The following is a 20,467-nucleotide window of genomic DNA, read 5'->3' on the forward strand; positions in this document are numbered from 1 at the left end:
TCCAGGAAGAGTGGAAAGGGCATGAAGACGGGGGGTTCCCAGCACTAGTCGGAGACAGAGACGGTACCTGGAAGGCTTCGCTCCTCCGAAGCTGGTCTCCTCACCCGCCCTCAGCCACTCTGTACGCAGCAGGTGCGTTCAGTCTGAACGCCCTCTGTGACCCAGCACTCACGAAGCACCTCCGGGCTCAGCAGTGTCCCCAGACGCTCACAGCTGAGACTCACAGCATTGTCCCGGAATACAGAAGCCCATAAACCCATCATGATCACACTGGGCAACAGTTCCGGAATACGCGGAGCACAGGGGAAGGATCCAACCCAGCCCTAGGGCTTCCTGGAGGAGGCAAAGTGAAATAGACATGGACTCAGGCAGAGGAAGTGAGCCCCTCATCTGTGGGGGTCTGCCAGGGGCATGGCTCGGGCATGATCAGGAACTGGGTCCCCAGGGCAGCTTGGCTCATGGTCCATGGAGAAATGAGGGCCTGGCCTGGGGGAGCACTGCAGTGTGACGGGGAGATGGGGTCAGGGGGAACGTCAGAAGGCAAAAGAGCTCCTAGAACATTTGGACTGTGAAGTGATCAGTGAGCAGAAGGGGCATGTCTAGAACGATGCCAGACTTCTGGCCTCAGGGAGAGGTCAGGCGTGTCCTGGGTAAGGTATCTCCAAGCCCAGTTTCTTCCCCTCATTCACAGACTGCATGAACGTGGACTCAGGCTGCATACACGGGCTGCGGCCCTGCCCGCCCCCACCAGCCCCGTCCCTGCTCTGCTCCTGCCCACTGTCTGTGGGTTGCGCCGCCCAACTCTGCCGTGCCCATCTGCCACCCGCCGCTGCACGATAAAGAATGCTTCTCTTCTCCCTTCAGCGAAGGGCGGGCCAACAGGATTAGACTCTTGTCACCAGGGCTAGGGCAACGGGGCACGGAACAGAGAAGTGAGCGGTGGACAGACCTCCTGGTGAGCAGGAAGGAGGTCACCTGAACTTGGGCAGGCTCCGGCCCGGCACAGGTGGCATGGGGGGAGGGGGTGGGAGCAGGCGTGTGGAAGCAAGTCCCTGTAGCATGCAGGTCCAGCTCTCCTGCTTTGTGTGCCTGATGGTAGACAGCGGTCCAGGGCGGGCCACATCGTGCGGGCGGAGCAAACTGGAGGGTGGCGGCCTGGCGAGGCCGACAGCTCCGACAGTCCAAGGAGCAGCCCTGCTCACGGGGCTCAGGGAGTTGTGGCGACAGTGACGGACAAACGACGGCAGCTTCCCCTTCGGCCACCTAGGGGGTCTGTGTCCGTGTTCCCGGATGTACCTGCCCCCCTGGCCGACCACCGAGGGGCACCAGCTGCCCAGGACCTGCGTCACTTGAGTAGCGGGAGCATCTCCTGGACGAAACAGAAGGCGCTGGATCCTTCTGAAGCCAAGACTCACAGACAGCACGACTTACCTTCCAAGCCAGGGTGATGTTTAACCAAATACAGAAGTCAACCTCCTTTCCAATCATACAATGTTCCTGCTTTCCAATAAAGTATTTTTCATTTTAAAATTTTAAATTCAGCTTCTTTTTCACTGAGGGAAAATCTTCAGAGTGCCCATAAATGAGCTTTTGTGAAATGTATTCCAGGACAATGCTATTTGTAGCAGCACCAGGCCTCGGGGCCTCCACGATGACCCGGTCATCAACGTGGTGTGGCTCATGGAGGACAGGCAGCCGCCCCAGGAGCTGGGCCAGCCTCCCCGGACAGGAGCTTCGGGGAAGCGCTGAACGGGGGCTGAGCAGAGTCCGGAAAGCGGCGCTCCAGGCAGAGACCGGCCCGGCACAAAGGCCAAGGTGGGAAGCGCCAAGTGGCCAAGAGCCAGGCAGCAGGCACACGGGGGAGGAGAGTCTGAGGGGAAGTCGGGGCACAGCCCAAAGGGCCTGGGGAAGAGTCTGGCCTTTCTGTTCCGGGTAAGCAGCCCTGGAGGGGGAATGCCAGGGAATCCACATATGACCTCAGGCCAGTCATTCACTTCTCTGGGTCTGTTCCCTTAGCTCTTGCATGGGAATAAGGAATGCTCTGGAAGCTGGAGCCCGCATGCAGACTGGCACAGGGCACAGTGGGAGCCTGATGCTGACAAGGTTCACATCATGTTTCCGCCCCTCGACTTTATTCTGGGCCCTAAATAAATAAACAAGGCCTGCCTGGTAAACACCCATCATTTGCTGTAGCCCCAGGGTCACACTCAAGGATCTTTCTCAACAGCCGGAGCCTGACTCCCCAGGCCACTGAGCCTCACCCGAGGGCTCACTGACCAGGCCCTCACGATGCCCCTGCCCTCTCAGCCCGTGCGTGCTGACGTGTCTTCTCTGCACGGGGGCCAAACCCTGCCCCTCACCTAGCACGCACCTGCACCACCACGGAACCAGGCTGGTCTGGGTGCAGGCGGTCCGCCCCCCACTGCTGGAAAGCAAGGACCCAGCTCTGGCCGCACCCGAAGTGCCCCGAGAGACCGAGTATACAAATGGGCAGAGCAGAGGTCAGGCAGACCTGTGTCCCACACCCTGCGGCAACCAGCCCAGGAAATCAAACCACAGCTCTGCGGCTAGGGCCCGCCATGGCCGGGGCGTGATCGATAACTGCCAGCTACCCTAATCTTTACCCCGGTTTCCCTCTTCATAGGACCAGCCAGAGCAGGCCAAATATGCTCCCCCAACCGATCGCAGAGCGTGCAGGACGCCCCACCTCCAGGCGGCAGCCTCCCTCGCCACCAGCCTCCAGCTGGGGCACACCCGAGCCTTCTCCTTCCCACTAGGGATCGTTCCTACTCCCAGCCTGCCTCCGAGTCTCCGCTAAATGCAGGTCTGGCGGCTGACCCCTTCCTTGCTATGGCCAGCTCTCAATCAAGGCCTCTGCCTGTTCTCACTTGGGCCGTCTTGGTTTCTTCCCACATCCCCGGTGACACTCCAAATGCTCACGTGACCCCTGAGGCCTGGCAGTCCCTGCGATTGCAAAAACCCATCATCCCCATCACCCACCCCAGAGAACGCATGGACGAGGGCTGGGAAACTGGCATGCTGGCCCAAGTTGGGTCTTAGCCTGGAGGGAAGAGGCAAGGTCCTGCCCGGAGCCCCACGGTGCGTGACTGGGTGATCTTGGGCAGGTTCCCGAGTAATAACCACGAAGACACTGGATTTGCCCTCCAGTCCCTCAGGTGAAAGGCTCTGTCTGTCATTCTAATGCTCTTCCTTGGGGGCAGCCTGAGGCAGGGGGATGGCAGGTATGACCTCCCAAGATTCCAATCCCCAGGGACTGTCCCTTCAATCCCATGACGGAGAGCCAATCAAGCCGCTGCTGGGGAGCCAGGCTGCAGGAGGCGGCCCTGCCCCTGGCTGCAGTAAGTCCCACAGCTTGTACTGGGCGCCAGGAGCCGCATGCCACCACAGGGAATGGGAAGGCTGCCTTTACTTCAAACAGCCCAGGGCTTCCTCAGAGCAAAGCTGAAGTAGCGATAACAACACACAAAGGAAACTTCCTGTACCACGTCTCACTTTATCCTTCTACCACTGGGGCTGGACTTTGTCTTTCATTTATAAAGAGAGAAACTGAGGCGCGAAGATGTTCAACGACGTGCCCAGTGCCCTCCGGGATTTGAACCCGGGACTGCCTGCCTCTGATTCTGCTCTGGGCTGACCGCACACCCAGCTTTCCCAGGGGCTTTCAGACCACGCTCGAAGGGCCTCGGCCTTCCACGGAGCCACTCAGGGCCACGGGGAGGTGGGCTGAGGCCGAGGGGGCAGACACCCAGTCTCTGCTCCTGTCCCAACCGGGCCAATTCTCCCTCAGGCTGTTTGATACACACTGGGGCTCTGTAGGAATTTCTCCCGCACTGGAATTCTTACTACTGGATTTAAAAAGTGGAAAACGGATGCCTGGGTGGCTCAGTCGGTTAAGCATCTGCCTTCGGCTCAGGCCATGATCCCAGGGTCCTGGGATCGAGTCCCACATCGGGCTCCTTCCTCGGGGGAAGCCTGCTTCTCCCTCTCCCTCTGCCGCTCCCCCTGCTTGTGCTCTCTCTCTCTCTCTCTCTGACAAATAAAGAAATAAATCTTCAAAATAGCACCTTAAAAAAAGAAACAAAGAAGTAGAAAGCACCGCCACAGTGTTCATCCAGGCCAGTCTTTGTGCGCTAACATGGATGGGGAGATCCAGTCAGTAGAGCACGTGCTGCCGCCCTAATGAGGGATGTGGTGGTGACCAGCAGGACGTCTGTCACCGTGCCCCCTGCATTCCTCATTGATTTTGGTCCCAGGCCAGGCCAGGGCTGAGTGCTGTCCGCAGAGGTACACGACAAGGCCCGCCAGCCCTGGCTCCTGGCCCTCCTGTGACCCGGAGAACCGCTCCTGGCAGATGGCAGGTGGAAGGGGGGCCCCCAAGGACCCCTGAGCCCACCCTCCTGGAAGCCCCGCGGCCAGTGAACCTGCTGCTCCTGCCTCATTGCCCTCCTGCCATATCCCAGGCTTTCAGCAACTTTGGTTTCTGGGGCTCCTCAAGCGTGAATTTCCCCATGAATCACTAAAGAACTCCCGGGAGCCCCAGTCCAAGGGGGCCTCTCACGCACTCCAGGGTGCTGCAGGGTTCCCAGTGGGCCTGCTACCCTTGGCGGGGGCCAGAACACCAAAGGCGTCCCAAGCCCGCGAGCGAGGCGGCCGAGAAGCCGCGGCTGTGCATCTCCCCAGGTGCGGCTGAGACCACCTGCACACCCCGCCGTGGCCCACCTGGGGGACATCTTGCTTCCAAATCTCAGAAATAGTAGTTTTGTGTGGCGATTGATGGACTTGGCAACTAACCTTATTGTGGTTACTTCTTCGCAATATATACGTGTATTAAGTCACACCGTACACCTTAAACTCACACAGTGCTATATGCCGATTAGTTCTCGATAAAGCTGGGGCAGAAGTCAATAAATCTCCAACGGGAGCAAGTCTGGGGGTACCTGGCAGTGTGCCGGGAGGTCTTCAAAACCACAGGGTCATCCCAAAGCAGTGATTTTATCTAAACGTAGGCAGTAAGACATTTTTATACTAAAACGCGTATGATTCTTTTGTGAAGATAAAGCAACATTTGTATAAACAATTGTGACAAAATACATGATTCACACTCCAAAAAAAGGTCCAGCTTCCCCGCTGGAGGCCATGCACAGGACACTGGGCGGTGGCCCCCCTTCTGTGAGCAGAGAGCGGGAAGTCCAGCTTCGAGGGAAGGCATGTCCATGCAGGAACCAGCCTGTCCCTCGGGGTGCTGAGGATCCTCCCGGACTGGGGGTTGGATGGGGGGGGTGCTCCCTGGGCACCAGAGGAAGGGGTGGAGGCAGCGGCCTCGCAGGTACGCAGGGTTTGCAAAAGCAGAGAGGCCTTCCCAAAAGAGAGGGATTAAGTCCCTAAAGAATCCTTCACTGGAGGGGCACCTGGGTGGCTCAGTCAGTTAAACGGCTGCCCTCAGCTCAGGTCATGGTCCCAGGGTCCTGGGATCGAGCCCCGCATCAGGCTCCCTGCTCGGCAGGAACCCTGCTTCTCCCTCTCCCACCCCCCTGCTTGTGTTCCCTCTCTTGCTGTGTCTCTCTCTGTCAGATAAATAAATAAAATATTAAAAAAAAAAAAAAAAAAAAAAAAAAGAATCCTTCACTGGAGGGGCACAACCAAGGCCTCCAGGCCAAAGCTTCCAGGAACTGGCTCTAGGGCAGTTATCTGGGGGGAAAAGCTCCATACACGATAAAGTTCCTCACTGCCTGTAATAGCAAAAACCTACAGAAAACACCCGAATGCCCCCAGGCAGGCGCCTGACAATGCCACTTAGAACGCATCGACCCCGTGGACTAGCACGAAGTTAAGAACGTAGAAGTCTACTTACTGATCTGGAAAGACCCAGTATATAAGCTGAAAATGAGCAAATTATGGAATGGTGCATACAACACAGCCCCATTTTGGGTTACGAGAAACGTACATCCAGAAGCGTATTCCTTCAGGGCGAAAGGCCTTTTCACTGTGTTTTCAGATTTTCTGTTACCAGTCGTGTATTATTCAAGTTACAATTAAAGATGTTCCTAACAGGGTATTTCCAGCAGAAGGCAGAACTATTCTGGTAGAACTCTATCTTTCTCAGATGTGCGAAGTCTCGAAAACAGAGAGCAAAACCCGAAAACTCCGTGGGACAGGAGGGGACTGAGAGAGGACGCGGAGAGAAGAGCCAGCGCAAGAGGCACGTGCGCTCTGCGTGCAGTCCGCGGGTCACCCCAGCACGGGGCTGCTCCAAACCCCACGGACAGGGGAGCAGCAGGGCCAGGACGGGCCGGCCGAAAGCTCCTTCTGTCTCAGGGCTCTCGGCACTGTGCAGCAACTCGCCTTTGCCCCTAATCAACACCAGGTTTAAGAGACAAAGAAAAGCCAGGCCAGTCCCAGCACGGGGCTTTGTGCTGGCCAGCCCCCCCTTCCAGCAGCCTTGTGGTAGGGCAACAGCGCCCCGCCGGGCCCACGGCAGGAAGGACGGATGGACGCCCGCACCCTGGAACTGAGTCTGCTCCAGAAAGCCAGGCCCAGATGGGCGCTTGCCGGCGGGGGCAGGGCGCTCAGCTGGGGCAGCGGGGTGCTGCATCTGCAGGGCAACTGAGGGCCCTGGGGGGGCGGAGAAATATGCATGCAATGCCCACGTCTCCTGCGAAAACCACAATGCTCCCCACTCCCCACTAACAGCCAGGGTGGGCAGCCTGTTCAAGAGTCAACAGGCCCGGGGCGCCTGGGTGGCTCAGTTGGTTAAGCGACTGCCTTCGGCTCAGGTCATGATCCTGGAGTCCCAGGATCGAGTCCCGCATCGGGCGCCCTGCTCAGCGGGGAGTCTGCTTCTCCCTCTGACCCTCCCCCCTCTCATGTGCTCTCTCTCTCTCTCTCTCATTCTCTCTCTCAAATAAATAAATAAAATCTTAAAAAAAAAAAGAGTCAACAGGCCCACCTGGGTGTCCCAGGAGAGGACACGGGTGCGGGGGGCTGCCACCTGCAAGGCTCCACCAAGTCCCTGCTCAACTGTCCTCAACGTCCCCATCTGTGAAAGGGGGATAATCCCAGGGCCCTGCCCACCTCCCACACTGCAGAATGACTGGAATCAAGGGGCAGTCAGGGTGACGCCGCTGAGTCGTGACCTGCCATTTGGGGCTGCATGAATTTGCAGGAGCGACCTGTCCCCAAACTTCAGCTTCCACACACCCCCCACCCACACACACCATGAGCCTGATACCACTGCGGCTCCTAGAGCACCATTTTCCACACCAAACCCACACAGGTCCCGAGAGCCATATGGTGTGTCATGACCTCTTAAAAAAAAAAAAGCAGAGACAGAAATGTCTCGTCCCAGGAATGGGAATCGGTTCCTGGCATTTAATAAGCTCTCAGAAACCTTAGGTGTTATTCTCCCCGATGAGGGCAGCAGTACGGACTAATGTCACACCAGCCCTTACAGGGGAAACCAGCAGAAGGTCTTAAGCCTCTGGGCTCCCTTTTATTTTTTTTTAAAGATTTTATTTATTTATTTGACAGAGAGAAACACAGCGAGAGAGGGAACACAAGCAGGGGGAGTGGGAGAGGGAGAAGCAGGCCTCCCGCGGAGCAGGGAGCCTGATGCGGGGCTCCATCCCAGGACCCTGGGATCATGACCTGAGCCGAAGGCAGCCGCTTAACGACTGAGCCACCCAGGCGCCCCTCTGGGGTCCCTTTTAGGTGCTATGTTTTCCCGGGACTGGCGACAGTGCTGGGGGGCAGGTGGTCCCAGACGGCTGACACATCCCTTGACAATCTGCTACCGGAATAAGTAGGAAATTCAAGGCGGCCCTTGCCAACCCCAAAGAGCATTTTCCTACCCAAAAAAGGAGCCGCTTTGCTAAGCATGACCCTCAGCCAAAGGCTGGCGCAAACCACTGAAGTCCTTCTCGGTCTGGCTTTACGTGTGGTTACTCAGAACAACAGAGAGCCTGAGTTCAAACACAGCCTCCTCCCAACCAAAATAAAGCCCAAGAAGGGCCTGCAGGCCGTGTCAGGCCGATAAGAAGAGGCTACCACAGAGGTCTCCCCACACAACCTCGCTGCCTCACCCCCAGGGCTGCTGACCCCCCGTCCAGGTCAGGGCGGCTGTGGAGGGCGGGGGGACCTGACTCGGGGCATCAGGGTGCTGCACGACCTCCGGCTCTGGGCCCGGGTGTCCTGCAGCGCCGGATCTTCCCTGAGTGTGCATCCTTGTCCTCTCTAGGCTGGTCATAGGGCAGCCCTGCAACCACACCTCCTCCTGCGTGTCCCCAGCCTCACATGCCCCCCGACTCCCCCAGGATAGGAAAGCTGGTGGATGGTGGGCAGAGCTTCGGGACTGTGATTTTCATGTCCTTTACACTGAACTTGCCCCTCCCTGATTTCTGGAACAGGACCTGCGAGACGGGCCTCTCTTGTCTGTTGACTGCACTTCGATCTCTCATCAGGGCAGAGGGACTGTCACCCCAGGTCTGCGATCTGATTCAGCAGAGGGGGTGGGGCAGCAAGCTGCGGCCATGAGAAGAGTGGGCGCTAGCATTCATGGTAACTCAGTCTCCACAAGAGCCCTACAGAGCGATGCTACCATGACCCTATTCACTGCAGAAAACTGAAGACAAGGGGTAAATTGCCAGGGCATACTGCTGGTAAATGGCAGAGCCAGGATCAAGGCCAAGCAGTGTCCAGGACCCTGAGCTAGACTGGAATCCCAGGACCATTATTTACCAGCTGCCTGACCTCAGGCAGGGCACTCGGCCTCTGCAGGCTTCAGTTTCTTTAATCTGTAGAATGGGATAATAGCATCTCCTTGCAGGCAGGGTGTCAAGGAGACCGAGTACATGAAGTGCAGAGGACCAAGCTCAGCGTGTAGGAGGTGCTCAGAAACACTGGTTCCCGCCTTGTTCTTGCACGTTTGGGCCCAGAAGTGGTAAGGGCCATGGGGTGGCTGAGTCTGTCTGTCTGGGAGGTCCCACCCCAACACCTCAGCTTGTGCCCACTGGACGGGCCTTGGGAGCAGATGTCTCTCTGGTCTCATGCTGCCCCAGCACAGGGTGGTTGTCCAGTGGGAGCTTGGGAGCAGCGCACTGACTAGGGAAGGCAGTCAGGGGATCAGGAAAGGGGAAGGCGGCAGATGACAGCACCAGGACACCGAGGGACCGCTGAGACCATACCTGGCTTACCTCTACTTCCCCAGTGTACCTGTGTGCACACACCTGTGTGCATGTATGTGCAGGTAAAGGGAACTCAGCTGAGCGGCCAGGGGGCCTGCGGCTCACTCTACCTTCTTCATCACACACAGTGGGCACCTTCCAGGTTATCAGTCCCTTCCACTCATGTGATTCGTGGGCCTTACAACTGCCTTGTCGGAAGGCAGGGCCCAGGTCAACAGCCCTGCTTTAAGAACAGTGACACGGGGCCCAGGGGGCTTCGATCACGGGCCACAAGCCCCAGGCCATCGGTGATGAGCTGCGTGGAGAGCCCAGGGCTCCTGGGCTGCTGGGCTTCGGGGGTGGGCAGCCCTGCCGGGAGTCCGTACAGAACTGAGGACCAGGGGCTGCCCTGTGGCCAGGGAGGAGAAGGTAACATCTGAGCCCTGCCCTAGCACACCAGGCCACAGGGAGTGATGACCCAGGGAGACAGGTTTTCTCAGACGCCTGGGACGGAGGGAGGGACGGAGGGAGAGAGGAGCCCTCACCAGAGAGCCTGGAGCAGGCCAGAAGGAGGCCCTATCCAGGACGTGGAGACCTACCGCATGATGCCCAGAGGGTCCAGTGCCTCCTCCTCTTCCTCCTCGGAGGAGTTTCTTGCATCCTCGCCCTTCCGGCCTGAGATGGGCAGACCCTCAGCCTCCGCTCGGTCCTGTTGCTCGAAGAAGTCGAAAGCCTCCCCATCATCCTGGGCCTGGCTGTGTGCATCCAGGACAGAGACATCTCTGCTGGTGAGGTCCACAGCCCCTGGGGATCTGGTGCCTGTCGAAGGAGATGGAGGAGGGCCCCTGACATCCACAACCAGGGGATGAGGCAGCGCTGCCCTGCACCCAAGCTCCTGTGCTGGGCCCTGAGCTGGGGGCCTCCCACAGCGTCCTGGGACAGGGTGCCGGGTCTGGGTGCACAGGGGGCAGCTGGGGCTCCAAGCCCCGAGCCTGTAGCGAGGCCTGGAGCGGAGTGGTTATAGGTGCGAGCCTTGGACCCAGTTGGTAGCAGGGCAATAGCCGAGCCTATGTCCACTGGCTAAGGGCAAAAAAGCCGGCCAGCTTACATCTGTGGGGCATATCACGGAGCTCTGGCAATCCAGCCACAGATGAAGGCTGGCTCCAAGGGTCTGGGCGCTTAGACTATGAACCCAATGGGTGCACAGTGAGCTCATGGAAGATTCCAGAACGAACTGTAATGGCTCCATTACAAAGTGGCTTACATCAGCACTTCTCAAAGCATGGTCCCCAGATGGATATCCATGATGCGGTAAGCACAGAAAGGGAGAGCAAGCATCTGGAAACATCCATAGCAGCTTGGCATTGTCACATCTAGACATGTGATTTTGTATTTGTGAAAGTATCTGTCCGTGACAGATTGGGAATACAAATCTAGTCCTTCCCCACAGATGGATTGAGAAATGTGGGTTTAGACTACTTGTTCACCTCTATCCAGATAGTTACTGGGTAGAAGATCTTTGAAAGCAGTTCCTATTAAAAAAAAAAAAAAAATACCACCCTTAGATAAGGAACCTACAGTATGCCTGGGAATAAGATATTAACACATACATCAAAGTAATATGTGTTACTGCGTTACATAAACCTAGGCAGTAATCATACGTTGCCTTATATTATGCTTTGTTATTAGGACAAATGTGAAAATACCACTCAAAATTTCAATTCCGTGTAATAGGCATTGTGTAAAAAGCATTTCACAGGTATGGACTCATTGAACTATTGTAAAAATCCACGTGAGAGATGCTGTTCATGCCTCTACTTTACAGATAAGGAAACGGAGGCACAGAAAGCCTAAGAGAGTCAAACCACTGTATCTTGCTTCTCTGTAACAGAGGGACCAGGAGATCTGGAGTTTCTTCCAGTTATGGATCAGCGGGAGCCCCCATGTCACAGGCAACACAGCCCACTGGGGGACAAGCAGGTTGTGATCTCGTAGCAAACAACTCGGGGCCCACGGGTGCAGGGGAGGGGCTGGAAAAGGAGACAAGTAGCCGGGGCTCTGCCCCAGCCTCTGTGCATTCACTGGCTTTGCTTTTTTTCTTCCTCACCCCTTTAAAAAATTTTTTGGCTTATTTGCTGTTGTCTTCTGAAAAACTCCTATCTGTCTTGTGACGCTTAGAGACGGCAGTCATTGGGAAGAAAAGTTAAACAGAGTGGTCCAAAGAAGGGAGAAAGTCAGTGGGGAGAGCCCAGCACCTCCCGAGGAGACCCCTCCCCGCCCAGGGGCACATAAGCACTTCATCTGCCTTGGGGCCTCTGTGCAGGCCTGGACACTGGGGTGTGCGGAGCGGGGGGTGCATGTCAGCCGTCCTTCTAGAGGGCAGGCTCCATCGAACGTGCTTCACACGCAGGGGCTCGCGGAATGCTCACGCCACCTGGCAGCCAGGCATCCTCCCGTCTGACAGCTGAGGAAACCGGAAAGGGGGAGGAGGTAGCTGTGGACACGACCTGCAGGGTTTGAGGTCCCCAGTACTGGACCAGTGCGGGCTGAGCCTCCGCCTGCTGCCAGAGCCATTAATGTTGCTGGCGGGCGCAAGCCGAGGGGGGTGTCCCTGGGGGCCTGGTCCGCAGGCCTGGCTGGCAGGAGGCAACGTGGGGGGTGGGTGCGTATGGGTTGGGGCGCTCTGGGGGTGGCCAGGAGGGGCACGGGTGGGGTCAGACCACAGAGAAGGCCCCGTGTGAGCCCCGTCCGGCACCCAGGCAGGCAGCGTCCTCCTGCCGGCAGCGGTGGGCCCGCTCCGGCCCAGCCAGGGGAGTGAGGCCTGGTTCTGGGCCAACAGAGACCTCAGAGGTTAGGGACAGAGCCTCAGGTACCTAAGAATTCTAGCAGCTCTGGGCTTCCTGCCAACTCGGCGTCCTTTGAGACACAGCGCAGAATCTCATTGAACACAGCTCTTCTTTCCCGGATGTCGGACTCCCCAACGAACAGGACCTTCTTGGGGAGCGGGGGAAGGCTGGACGTGGGGTAACGACTGCTCAGTTTCTGGTAGAACTCCTCGATCTCACTGTACTTTTTGGAGACCTGGAATGAGAGGAGCATGAGGCTTCCCGAATATTCTCCCCCTCACCCCGCCCAGACAGCGTGGAGGCCGGCCTGTTTGGAGAGACGGTCCCCAGGACAGCTGCCCCAGGACAGACAGGTGCCTTGGGCGTGCCTCGCTCCCTCTGACCCTCCACCCATCCCCCTGCCTGGGGTTCCATTCCCAACACCCCCTAATCCGTGCTAGGCTAAATTATGAAAGTCTTAGTAGCCAAAGGGGAGATAAATCATGGTGCATTCCATGCCCTGTCACAGGTCCAGGTAGAGACCTGTGACACAGGGACCCCGGCCTGGCCCACGGGTGACCATGCCTGCTTCCATTACGGGCCTGCAGCACATTAGTGGGGGGACCTCATGGTCTGGCCAGCTGTTAGGTCATCTTCCTACAACAACAGGAATCACCTCTTCTCAGCACGGCTCTCTGGATCATTCTCCCCTGCAGGAGCATCAGCCTTCTGGTGGGGACGGTCCTTACAGTGCTCACGTGGAGAAGAACCACATATGGCAAGGTTGTTTTCGGTGCTACTGTCAGCCAGGACTCCCCCCCACCCCGCTCCCCGCACCCTGGGACCTCAGGGAAGCAGGCAGGAAGGGCGTCCCAGGCCATCTGAGTCACCCTGAGACAGCACCCCGTCTCCGGCTGAGTCCGCTCCGTGTGAGGCCACCCCAGCATGGTCTCTGCCCCACGCCGCCCGGGCCTCACGTGGCGTGAGCAGCCTGAAGCGTGGCAGGGTCGAGGCATCGCTGCGGATGTAACCCAAGGTGGGCTCTCAGCTCCCAGCCACACACCCCACCAGCCGCCTAGCATCCTCCCTTGTCTTGGACTCTGTGCTCTCCCCTTATGCGAGACCTGTCTCCCCAGCTCCTCTGAGGGAGCACGGAGCATACAAACAAGGATAGTCCCACTCCTACTCCCAGGCCAATGCTGGAAATGCCGGTGTGGCTGATGGACGAGACCCGGGAACCCCGGGGCACGGCGGTGTCAGAGCATGCACCCTGGCCAACTAGAACTCTCCCAGAACCCCCAGCCTGTGAGGGGTTCAGATGCCGGCAGGTGGCTGGGTGGAATTTAGATTCCCAGCACCCCCACCCCCCCACACACTGGGGAGTCACCTGGGACAGGGGACTGTAGCCTGCAGTTGTCAACACAAGAGCCTGGCTCTGGAGCTTTCCTGAGAACAGCCCTCAAGGAAAGGTAAGAGGATCCCTTCACACAAGGGATGCAGGCGCCAAGCCCCGCCCCCGCGGTCCTGAGAACAGGTGACTCCAGCCAGGCCCCATCCGGGAAGCTCTGACCCTGAGGGTTGAGCGCCCTCTGCTGGCCTGACAGCTCCACACTGGCCCAGCCCACGGACCCACCGGGACTGTGGTCATGGAAGCTTCGAGTCTCTAGAGCACTGACCGTGCGAGGGGCCAGGAAGTTTTAAGTCAGAGGTGTCACCCCATCCAGGACCCACATTCATCAGTGTTCCAAAGCCAGGGCTTTTCAAGTAGCTACCTGAACAGTGGCAAGAGGCTGAGAGGGGCAGGGAGTGCAGAGGATGGGAGCTCCCGTGTGTCCGGCGTGTCCACGTGCAGGGCAGACGGCACCAGCACACGGGGAGTCCGCTAATCGGCAGGCATACCCAGTGCCCCTTTCTGGGGCTGGTTTTACTTTCTGATTAGCAATTAAATTCATTTTTATGTTAAAGCATGTGTATCCTTTCCAGGAATAGAATGCAAAATTTTTTTTTTTTTTTTAAGCTAAAGCATGAAACTTCAGAGATTTTCCAGCTTTGGGTTACATCCCCAGATTTCATTGGGGGGGGGGTGGTGGTAAATGCATTCTCCTCTGCCCTCACAGGTGGTTCAAAATGTCTGAGAAGCACCTGCAGGAATGGCCACCCAGGCCATGCACACGCACCCTTCGCAGGGCGTGGGTGTTACTGGTCAGAAGAAAGCGGCACTGGTGTGATGCATGGAGGGGTCAAGCTGTCGTCACACGTGAGGCTGGCTGTCGGCACAGCACGAACAGGCTTGCCTGGATGCTCCTCGGGGCTCCCCGAATGCTGCCTCTCCGTTATGCCCGGAGACGTGACCTCAGATATGCTCTTCTGCTCCCGTCCCCGAAAACGGGCGTGTGTGGAGCTCCACAGGGGGTCGGGCCAGATTGTCAGGAGCTGCAAACCCCCACCACTCGGGGCCAAGCAGAACCAGAACCGCCACCTAACATTAGACCTTGATTCTCACCCAAAGTCAAAGTAGCACATGAAAGACATGTCCTTTAGATGCTTCCCATGTGTTAAATCTCCCTCAAAGAAAGACCCATGCCATGCATTTTTCTCTCTGAGAAGGTGACGTCTCTGCTCCTAGGGCACCGGAGCGGGGTCACTCACTGTTCCCTTCCTGTCTTGGCTGCCAGGAGATTCAGAACGAACCGCGTGCAAACCTGTAGCTACTGATCCCGTCTAGACCACAGGGCTCTGGTTCATCTTACCTTTATTTCAAAGCTCTCTCTTCCCTTAGCTCCTGTGACTCCACGATGCCCCCTTCTCCTCCCTTGGCCTCAGAGGCTCCTCCCTCTCTGCGACCGTCCCTGGGCTGCTGAGTCTGGGGTTCCCTCCTAAGCCCTTCCCTCCGCCCTGCACGTCCATTCTCTGGGCAACCTCATCCACTCCCAGACTTTCAACATCACCTCCAAGCTGACGCCTCCCACACCTGCCTCCTAGGCCTGACAGGTCCCTGGCTCTAGCCTCATGGATTCGTCCTCCTGTGTCCGTCAGACAGACACTTTATACTCTACACAGCCCCCCTGCCCCGAGACCTGCCCCTCCGCTCCTTACTTCCACTGGTGCACATGGTCGGTCAGCAGATGATATGCACGTTACCGTGGAGATATTTTACAACCCTCTGTCTCCCTCACACCAACCACTGCTGGCCTGCCTCCAGCCCTCCCCTGGAGCATCACTGGCCTGGTCGCTGGGCCCCCTGCCCCTGCCCGGTTCCTTCCAACCCAACTCCACTCCCCACCGGATGGGCCAGTGAGTCACTCCCCTACTTAAAACTCCTCCTCGGCTGCAAGGCAAGTCAGGCTCCCTACACGCCCTCCATGACCCGGACTCTGCCCGTTGTCTCCCGCTTCCTTCGGGATGATGCTCCACTGCACGCAGTTCCCCGCACGCGACCCCCACGGCTAGCCTCCGCTTAGGCTGTGCCCTCTGCTGGGGGGCCCCTGTGCCCTAGTGCTGGCTAGAGAAGCGCCCGCTCCCTGATGCTGCTCACACCGTGGTGGCAGGTGTGTCTGTGCGCCTGGCCCCTGCCCCCTGGGCCCCCCCTGGAACATCCTGGCAGAGCCCCCAGCTCACCAAGAACTGGACGACATCCTCGGGCCTGTGCTTAGCCGACTTGAAAGCAGCCAGCCGGGTAACCACCAGGATCTGGTACTCCACGTGGCCTGACATCATCTTGCCCCGCACCTCCTGGTGCTGGGGCACGGTCAGGTCGAGGCCCGTGTGGACATTCTGCACTCGCCTGCCAAAGGGAGAGAAGGCAAAGGAAGCTCAGGTTTAAGTCAGCAGGCCTCTCGAGCGACACGCAGACAGGACCTCAGGGGGATCCTGCAGGCCTGGGTGGGGGGCACTCTGCAGGCTGTCCTCAGTGGTCACTGCTTCGGGCCACCTGCCCTGCCACACACCAGCCTCTCCTAAGGCCTGGCTTCCCAAGCCTCATGTGTGGGTCCTGCCTATGGGCTGCTCCCAGACCCCGGGCCGTCCCCAGCAGCAAAGCAAGTGGGAGCAGAAGAGACGGGCTTGTGGAAAGTCACCCACGGGGAGGAGTGTTCCATACACTCGGTGCATGAGCCCCTGCAGGATTCGGAGGGATGGCATCTGGGGGCTCTATTCCCGACAAGGAACGCGCCTAGCTCCCTGCGCGTAGTGCAAGAACGAGACGCCGCCGGGAGCCTGGGTAGATACACATCTCTTCAGCGAACCGGAAGGCAGCGGGGCTACAACGGAACCTGCCCAGGGCCCTGGATGCAGGGTCCTCCTTAGCCTCGGGGCCCTGCAAGGCACTGAGAAGGCTGCTGCATGAGGCTTGGAAAGGGTGCTCAGCAAAACAGCACAGCTCTCGCAGAATCTGTCAACGCTACACCAACGTACTGAGTTGTATGGGGGGCAAACAAGTCATGAAACGTTTTCCCTGAAGTGATAAAAAAATATGGTAACTGCATCCCCATCCTTTGTAAGGGGGTGATGCAGACCCACGTGTACAAATACACGTGGACAGGACCCCTCATCATCAAGGTCAAACCTTCTATGGGCTGGGCAGGACTTCCAGAACACAAGTAAAGGGGTGCTCCTAGGAGGAGGGCGCTTCCGGGCTAAAACTGTACCAGGGCAAGGCCCTTTCCCTCTCTGGACTAAGGTCCCAATCCCTCAAAGACACTCTGTCCCCCAGGACTCCTTCCGCGCGGATTTCTCCCACCTCCACACCAGGCATGCAACACAGTCACCACGGGGATGCCGTTTGTCACCCACCAGGGACAACGCCATACGCCCGCATGTGAAGCGTGCACCTACCCGAGCACTTTCCCGGGACCCAAAGCACACTGCCATAGGCACTGATGACTCGGGGAGGCCCAGGCGACACCAGATGTACCTCTGTGAGATGGAAAACCACACCTAAGGTATCAGCCCTCCTTTCCTTTGCCCAGTAACCGAATGAGCATGCTTGGCCTTGCGCCGAGCGAGCCGGGCTGCTCCTGGCTTAGCGCGCGGTGTGCACGCGTGTTCCCGTGACGAGCGCAGGAGCGCAGAGCCCACTAAGGTGAGCCTCGCGGCGGCCGGCACTGCTGCAAGCTCTCGGGACCTCAGCTGAGCCCCTCCTGCTCCGGCAGCCCTACAGGGGACACCACCGCTGGGACCCATTTAAAGAGCGGGAAAGAGACACAAGGGAGTCACCTGCCCGGGTCTCCGCAGGTCAGAGCTACCCCAGAGCCGGGGCTGCCTCTTGCAGCGTGGAGGGAGGACTCAGGATCATTATGGCCACGAAGCACAGGCGGGCGGAAGTGCAGAGGAGGGGGGCCTACGGCCGGGCTCACACTCTCCCTCTCAGTACCCCGCATCTGACCACACCGGGACCCGCAGTCCACAATCCTGCTGCCTTCCGCTGTCCCTCCAGTTCCTGTCACGCCTCCTCAGCTGGGAGGCCCTGGGGTGCCACGGCTGGAACCATGGCTTCGGGCCCCAGCTCCCCCGCCCCGTCCCGAACTCTCCAGTTCTCTGCCTCCTTTGTACCAGGGCCCAGCAGCTGCCCGGGACGGGGACAAACACTCGGACATGCCACCCGGTCCCACAGGGAATTCATGGCCACAAGCAGCAAGCTGCAGCCTGGGCCTGGCACCCCTCCCTTGCTCTAGACCTGGGCTTCTCCAAGTGTGGTCCCCGCCGCACGGGTGTCACCTGGGAAATTCAGGCCACTGAATCAGAAGCCCCGGGCCCGGCGGGGGGGGGGGGGGGGAGGGGGGTGGGGCGGCGGTGGACACACTATCTTCAACTGGAGGAGTTGACAACTCCGCCAGGTAACAGATGCAGCAGCCACAGCCGATACAGAAACTTTATTTATGGGCATGACATGGCTCACGGGCGTAGCGTGGTCAGCTACGCCTTAGACCAATTTTCTCGAACCTCACGGGCATCCGAGTCACCTGAAGAAGCTGTCAATAGGCAGATCTGGATTCAGCAGGTCGGGGCCGGGGCCTGAGAGTCTGCATTTCCAGCCAGCTCCCCCGTGATGCTGATGCTATTCTGCTGCTCCTGGGACCATCCGCTGAGCAGCAAGACATGGAGTCTAAGCCGCCTCTCTCAACAAACCCCCGATAAACCCCCAATGCCTGTTCTCCCGACAGCCCTGCTTATTTCACCAAGAAGGGCAGCAATGAGAGAAATCCCTGAGCCTCCCCCACCGCCGGGGACACACTGGTTGGCTCCTACCTGAGGCCATCTCCTACTCAAGGCACGCTTCTGCAAGTCTTCCTTCCCCCCTTCTCTCTCTCCCTCCACCCCGCCGCACTGTCCCCCTGCTCCCAAACCCACAGTTCTTCACTGTCTCACCCAACACTCCCCCAGGCCCACTCCACTCCAGCCATGCTGGCCTCCTTGCTGGTGCCCAAGCACCATCCCTCCCCGCCCCCCCTCACCCCTGCCCTAGGACATTGGCTCTGCTGTCCTCTCTGCTCGTACGGTCTTGTTCAAGATATCCTCATGGCTCTCTCCCTCAGGGAGTCAGGATCTGCCCAACTGCCCCTCTATCAGAACGACACTCCTGGACAAAACAGCACTCACTCCTATCTCTTTTTCCCCGCCGTTGAATTTTCCTTCATACCATTTATCATCCCTGACACATCATCTGTCTACCTCCTGTCTAGCTGTCCCCACTAAAGCTCCATGAGATGGGCTTCATTCTGTTCACTGCTGTGCCCTAGAATCTGCACCAGTCCTTGGCACAGAGCAGGTCAGTAGCTGCTGGACGAACGCAGGTGCGAGTGATGAGCGGTGGGGGGCTGCGCTGGGGCCTGACTGCGAGGAGCCTGCCCGGTGACTGGTCTCGAGCGTCTGAACCCACCCTGTGGGCAGGTGCGAGTAGGAAGGAGTGAGCACCGCCCCCTGGGCCTTCATCACCAGCACCCATGCCCGTGGGCAGGCCCTGCAGGATCGGGGCAGGGAGGGAAGCCACCCACCCCCTTCCCAAGCACCCCGCACCAAAGTCACACCCCACTGCGTGTGGCTGAGACGGGTATCTGCTGCCGGCACTACTCACACCTTCCAATCTCAAACCTCCTTTTTGCAGAGAATGAAACAGGCTCAGGGAGGTGACTTAGGGAGCACCAGGTACACCTCTTGCGCCTATGAAGACACAGCCTGTGACCTCCCTGGGCCATGCAGGGGGCACCAAGCAGGTTCTGGGATCAGGGTTTACTTACAGAATCACATTTTTCTAGACCTGAAGTCACAGGGGCGCTCAGATTACAGCTGGAAAAAGAACAGTTGGGCTGGGAAAGACATACATTCATTTAAGCAATAAACTGGCATCTTAGACCAAGATCCTGTGTAGGGGGAACGAGAGTGGGGTCTATGAAAATACCTTAAGTGAGTCACTCTACAAAAGACTCAAAGCATGTGCATCCCATGCTTCCCAGGATCCATCTTGCACCGGGTCCCCCAGGTCTGGGTCAGGGTGAGCCCACCCGGCACCTTCTGCCTCCGAGGGCTCCAACTTGCACTTCTCCTGAGCTACCTCCTTGAGGAGCTGCCACCTCTTCTCTTGCCTTCACCTGGTTAACTCCCACTCTTCCTGAGGGACGTGGCCTCATTCGCCCACTCCTCGAAGCCGGGTTCCGCACTTGCACTGTGCTCCCAAGGAACCTGAACCTACTGCCCCCCCCCCCAGCTTCTGGCCCCCCCGCAGGTTTGTGTTCATTCCGTGTCCCCTGCAGGGCCGGGCCTTTTTTGATTCACCCCCATCCCCAGGGCCGCGCACCGGGCCTGGCACAGTGAGCACTGAAAGGAGCCATAAACTGTATTTTCGGGCTCAAAAGAAATGAACGCACGTCTGCAAAGGGGACAGGAGACCCCCTCTCCGCCCGCCTGCGGGGCCAGCCAATCCCGGCCTTCCACTGGGTCCGGGGCGAGTTCGTTACCCTTTTAAGGGCCTCAGTTTTCCCCATCTGTAAAACGGGGACACTCAATGCGCCCACCTCTCCTGGAGGGCGGTGGAGGGGCCGACCCCGGACAACCCGCCCGGGCGCTGGCGAGGCCGCGCCGCGGGCCCACGGGGCCGGCCGCCTCCGCCTGCTCCTCCGACGGGGGCGCATCCGGCTCGTTCGCGCGCACCCGAGACGCGGCGCCGGGCACGGGGGTCTGGCTCACCTGGAGGTGACGAGCACCGCCGGGGACTGCATGACCGCGGCGACTCCGGGCGGGGCGCACGGTCACGGGACCCGCGGGCGCCAGCGTCGCCGCGTCCCCGCCCCGCGCGCTCGGCCCGCCCCGGCTCCGGCCTCCGCCTGCCCCCTGGTGGCCACCGAGCTCGGCCAGCGGCCGCCGTGCATTTCCGGCCTTTCTGGAACTTTGAGCAGTGACCACGCACCGACCGCCCTGCGCCGGCTCGGCGCTGTCGGAGGCCCGTGTCCAGCTAGGCCACGCCCCCTG

General features: G+C 58.8%; 1 protein-coding gene across 20 annotated transcripts in view; it reads right to left on the reverse strand.

The window, feature by feature from the left end:
* HS1BP3 (HCLS1 binding protein 3) overlaps positions 1–20,342 on the reverse strand; it is an 80,476-nt gene extending 60,134 nt beyond the window's left edge. For 3 of the 20 annotated variants that reach the window (XM_078056023.1, XM_036112865.2, XM_078056024.1), the window contains exons 1-4: positions 20,186–20,317; positions 15,623–15,788; positions 12,053–12,260; positions 9,779–9,998 (exon numbers count right to left, since the gene is read on the reverse strand). In XM_078056023.1, the coding sequence (XP_077912149.1) occupies positions 9,779–9,998; positions 12,053–12,260; positions 15,623–15,788; positions 20,186–20,217 (626 nt within the window). In that variant the 5' untranslated portion in view covers positions 20,218–20,317. The other 17 variants (XR_013441609.1, XM_078056022.1, XM_078056017.1 and 14 more) reach the window with 16 other exon arrangements.
* Between the last annotated feature and the right edge of the window lie 125 nt (positions 20,343–20,467).

This window comes from Halichoerus grypus, chromosome 10 (assembly GCF_964656455.1).
Source record: "Halichoerus grypus chromosome 10, mHalGry1.hap1.1, whole genome shotgun sequence".
NCBI lineage: Eukaryota > Metazoa > Chordata > Mammalia > Carnivora > Phocidae > Halichoerus > Halichoerus grypus.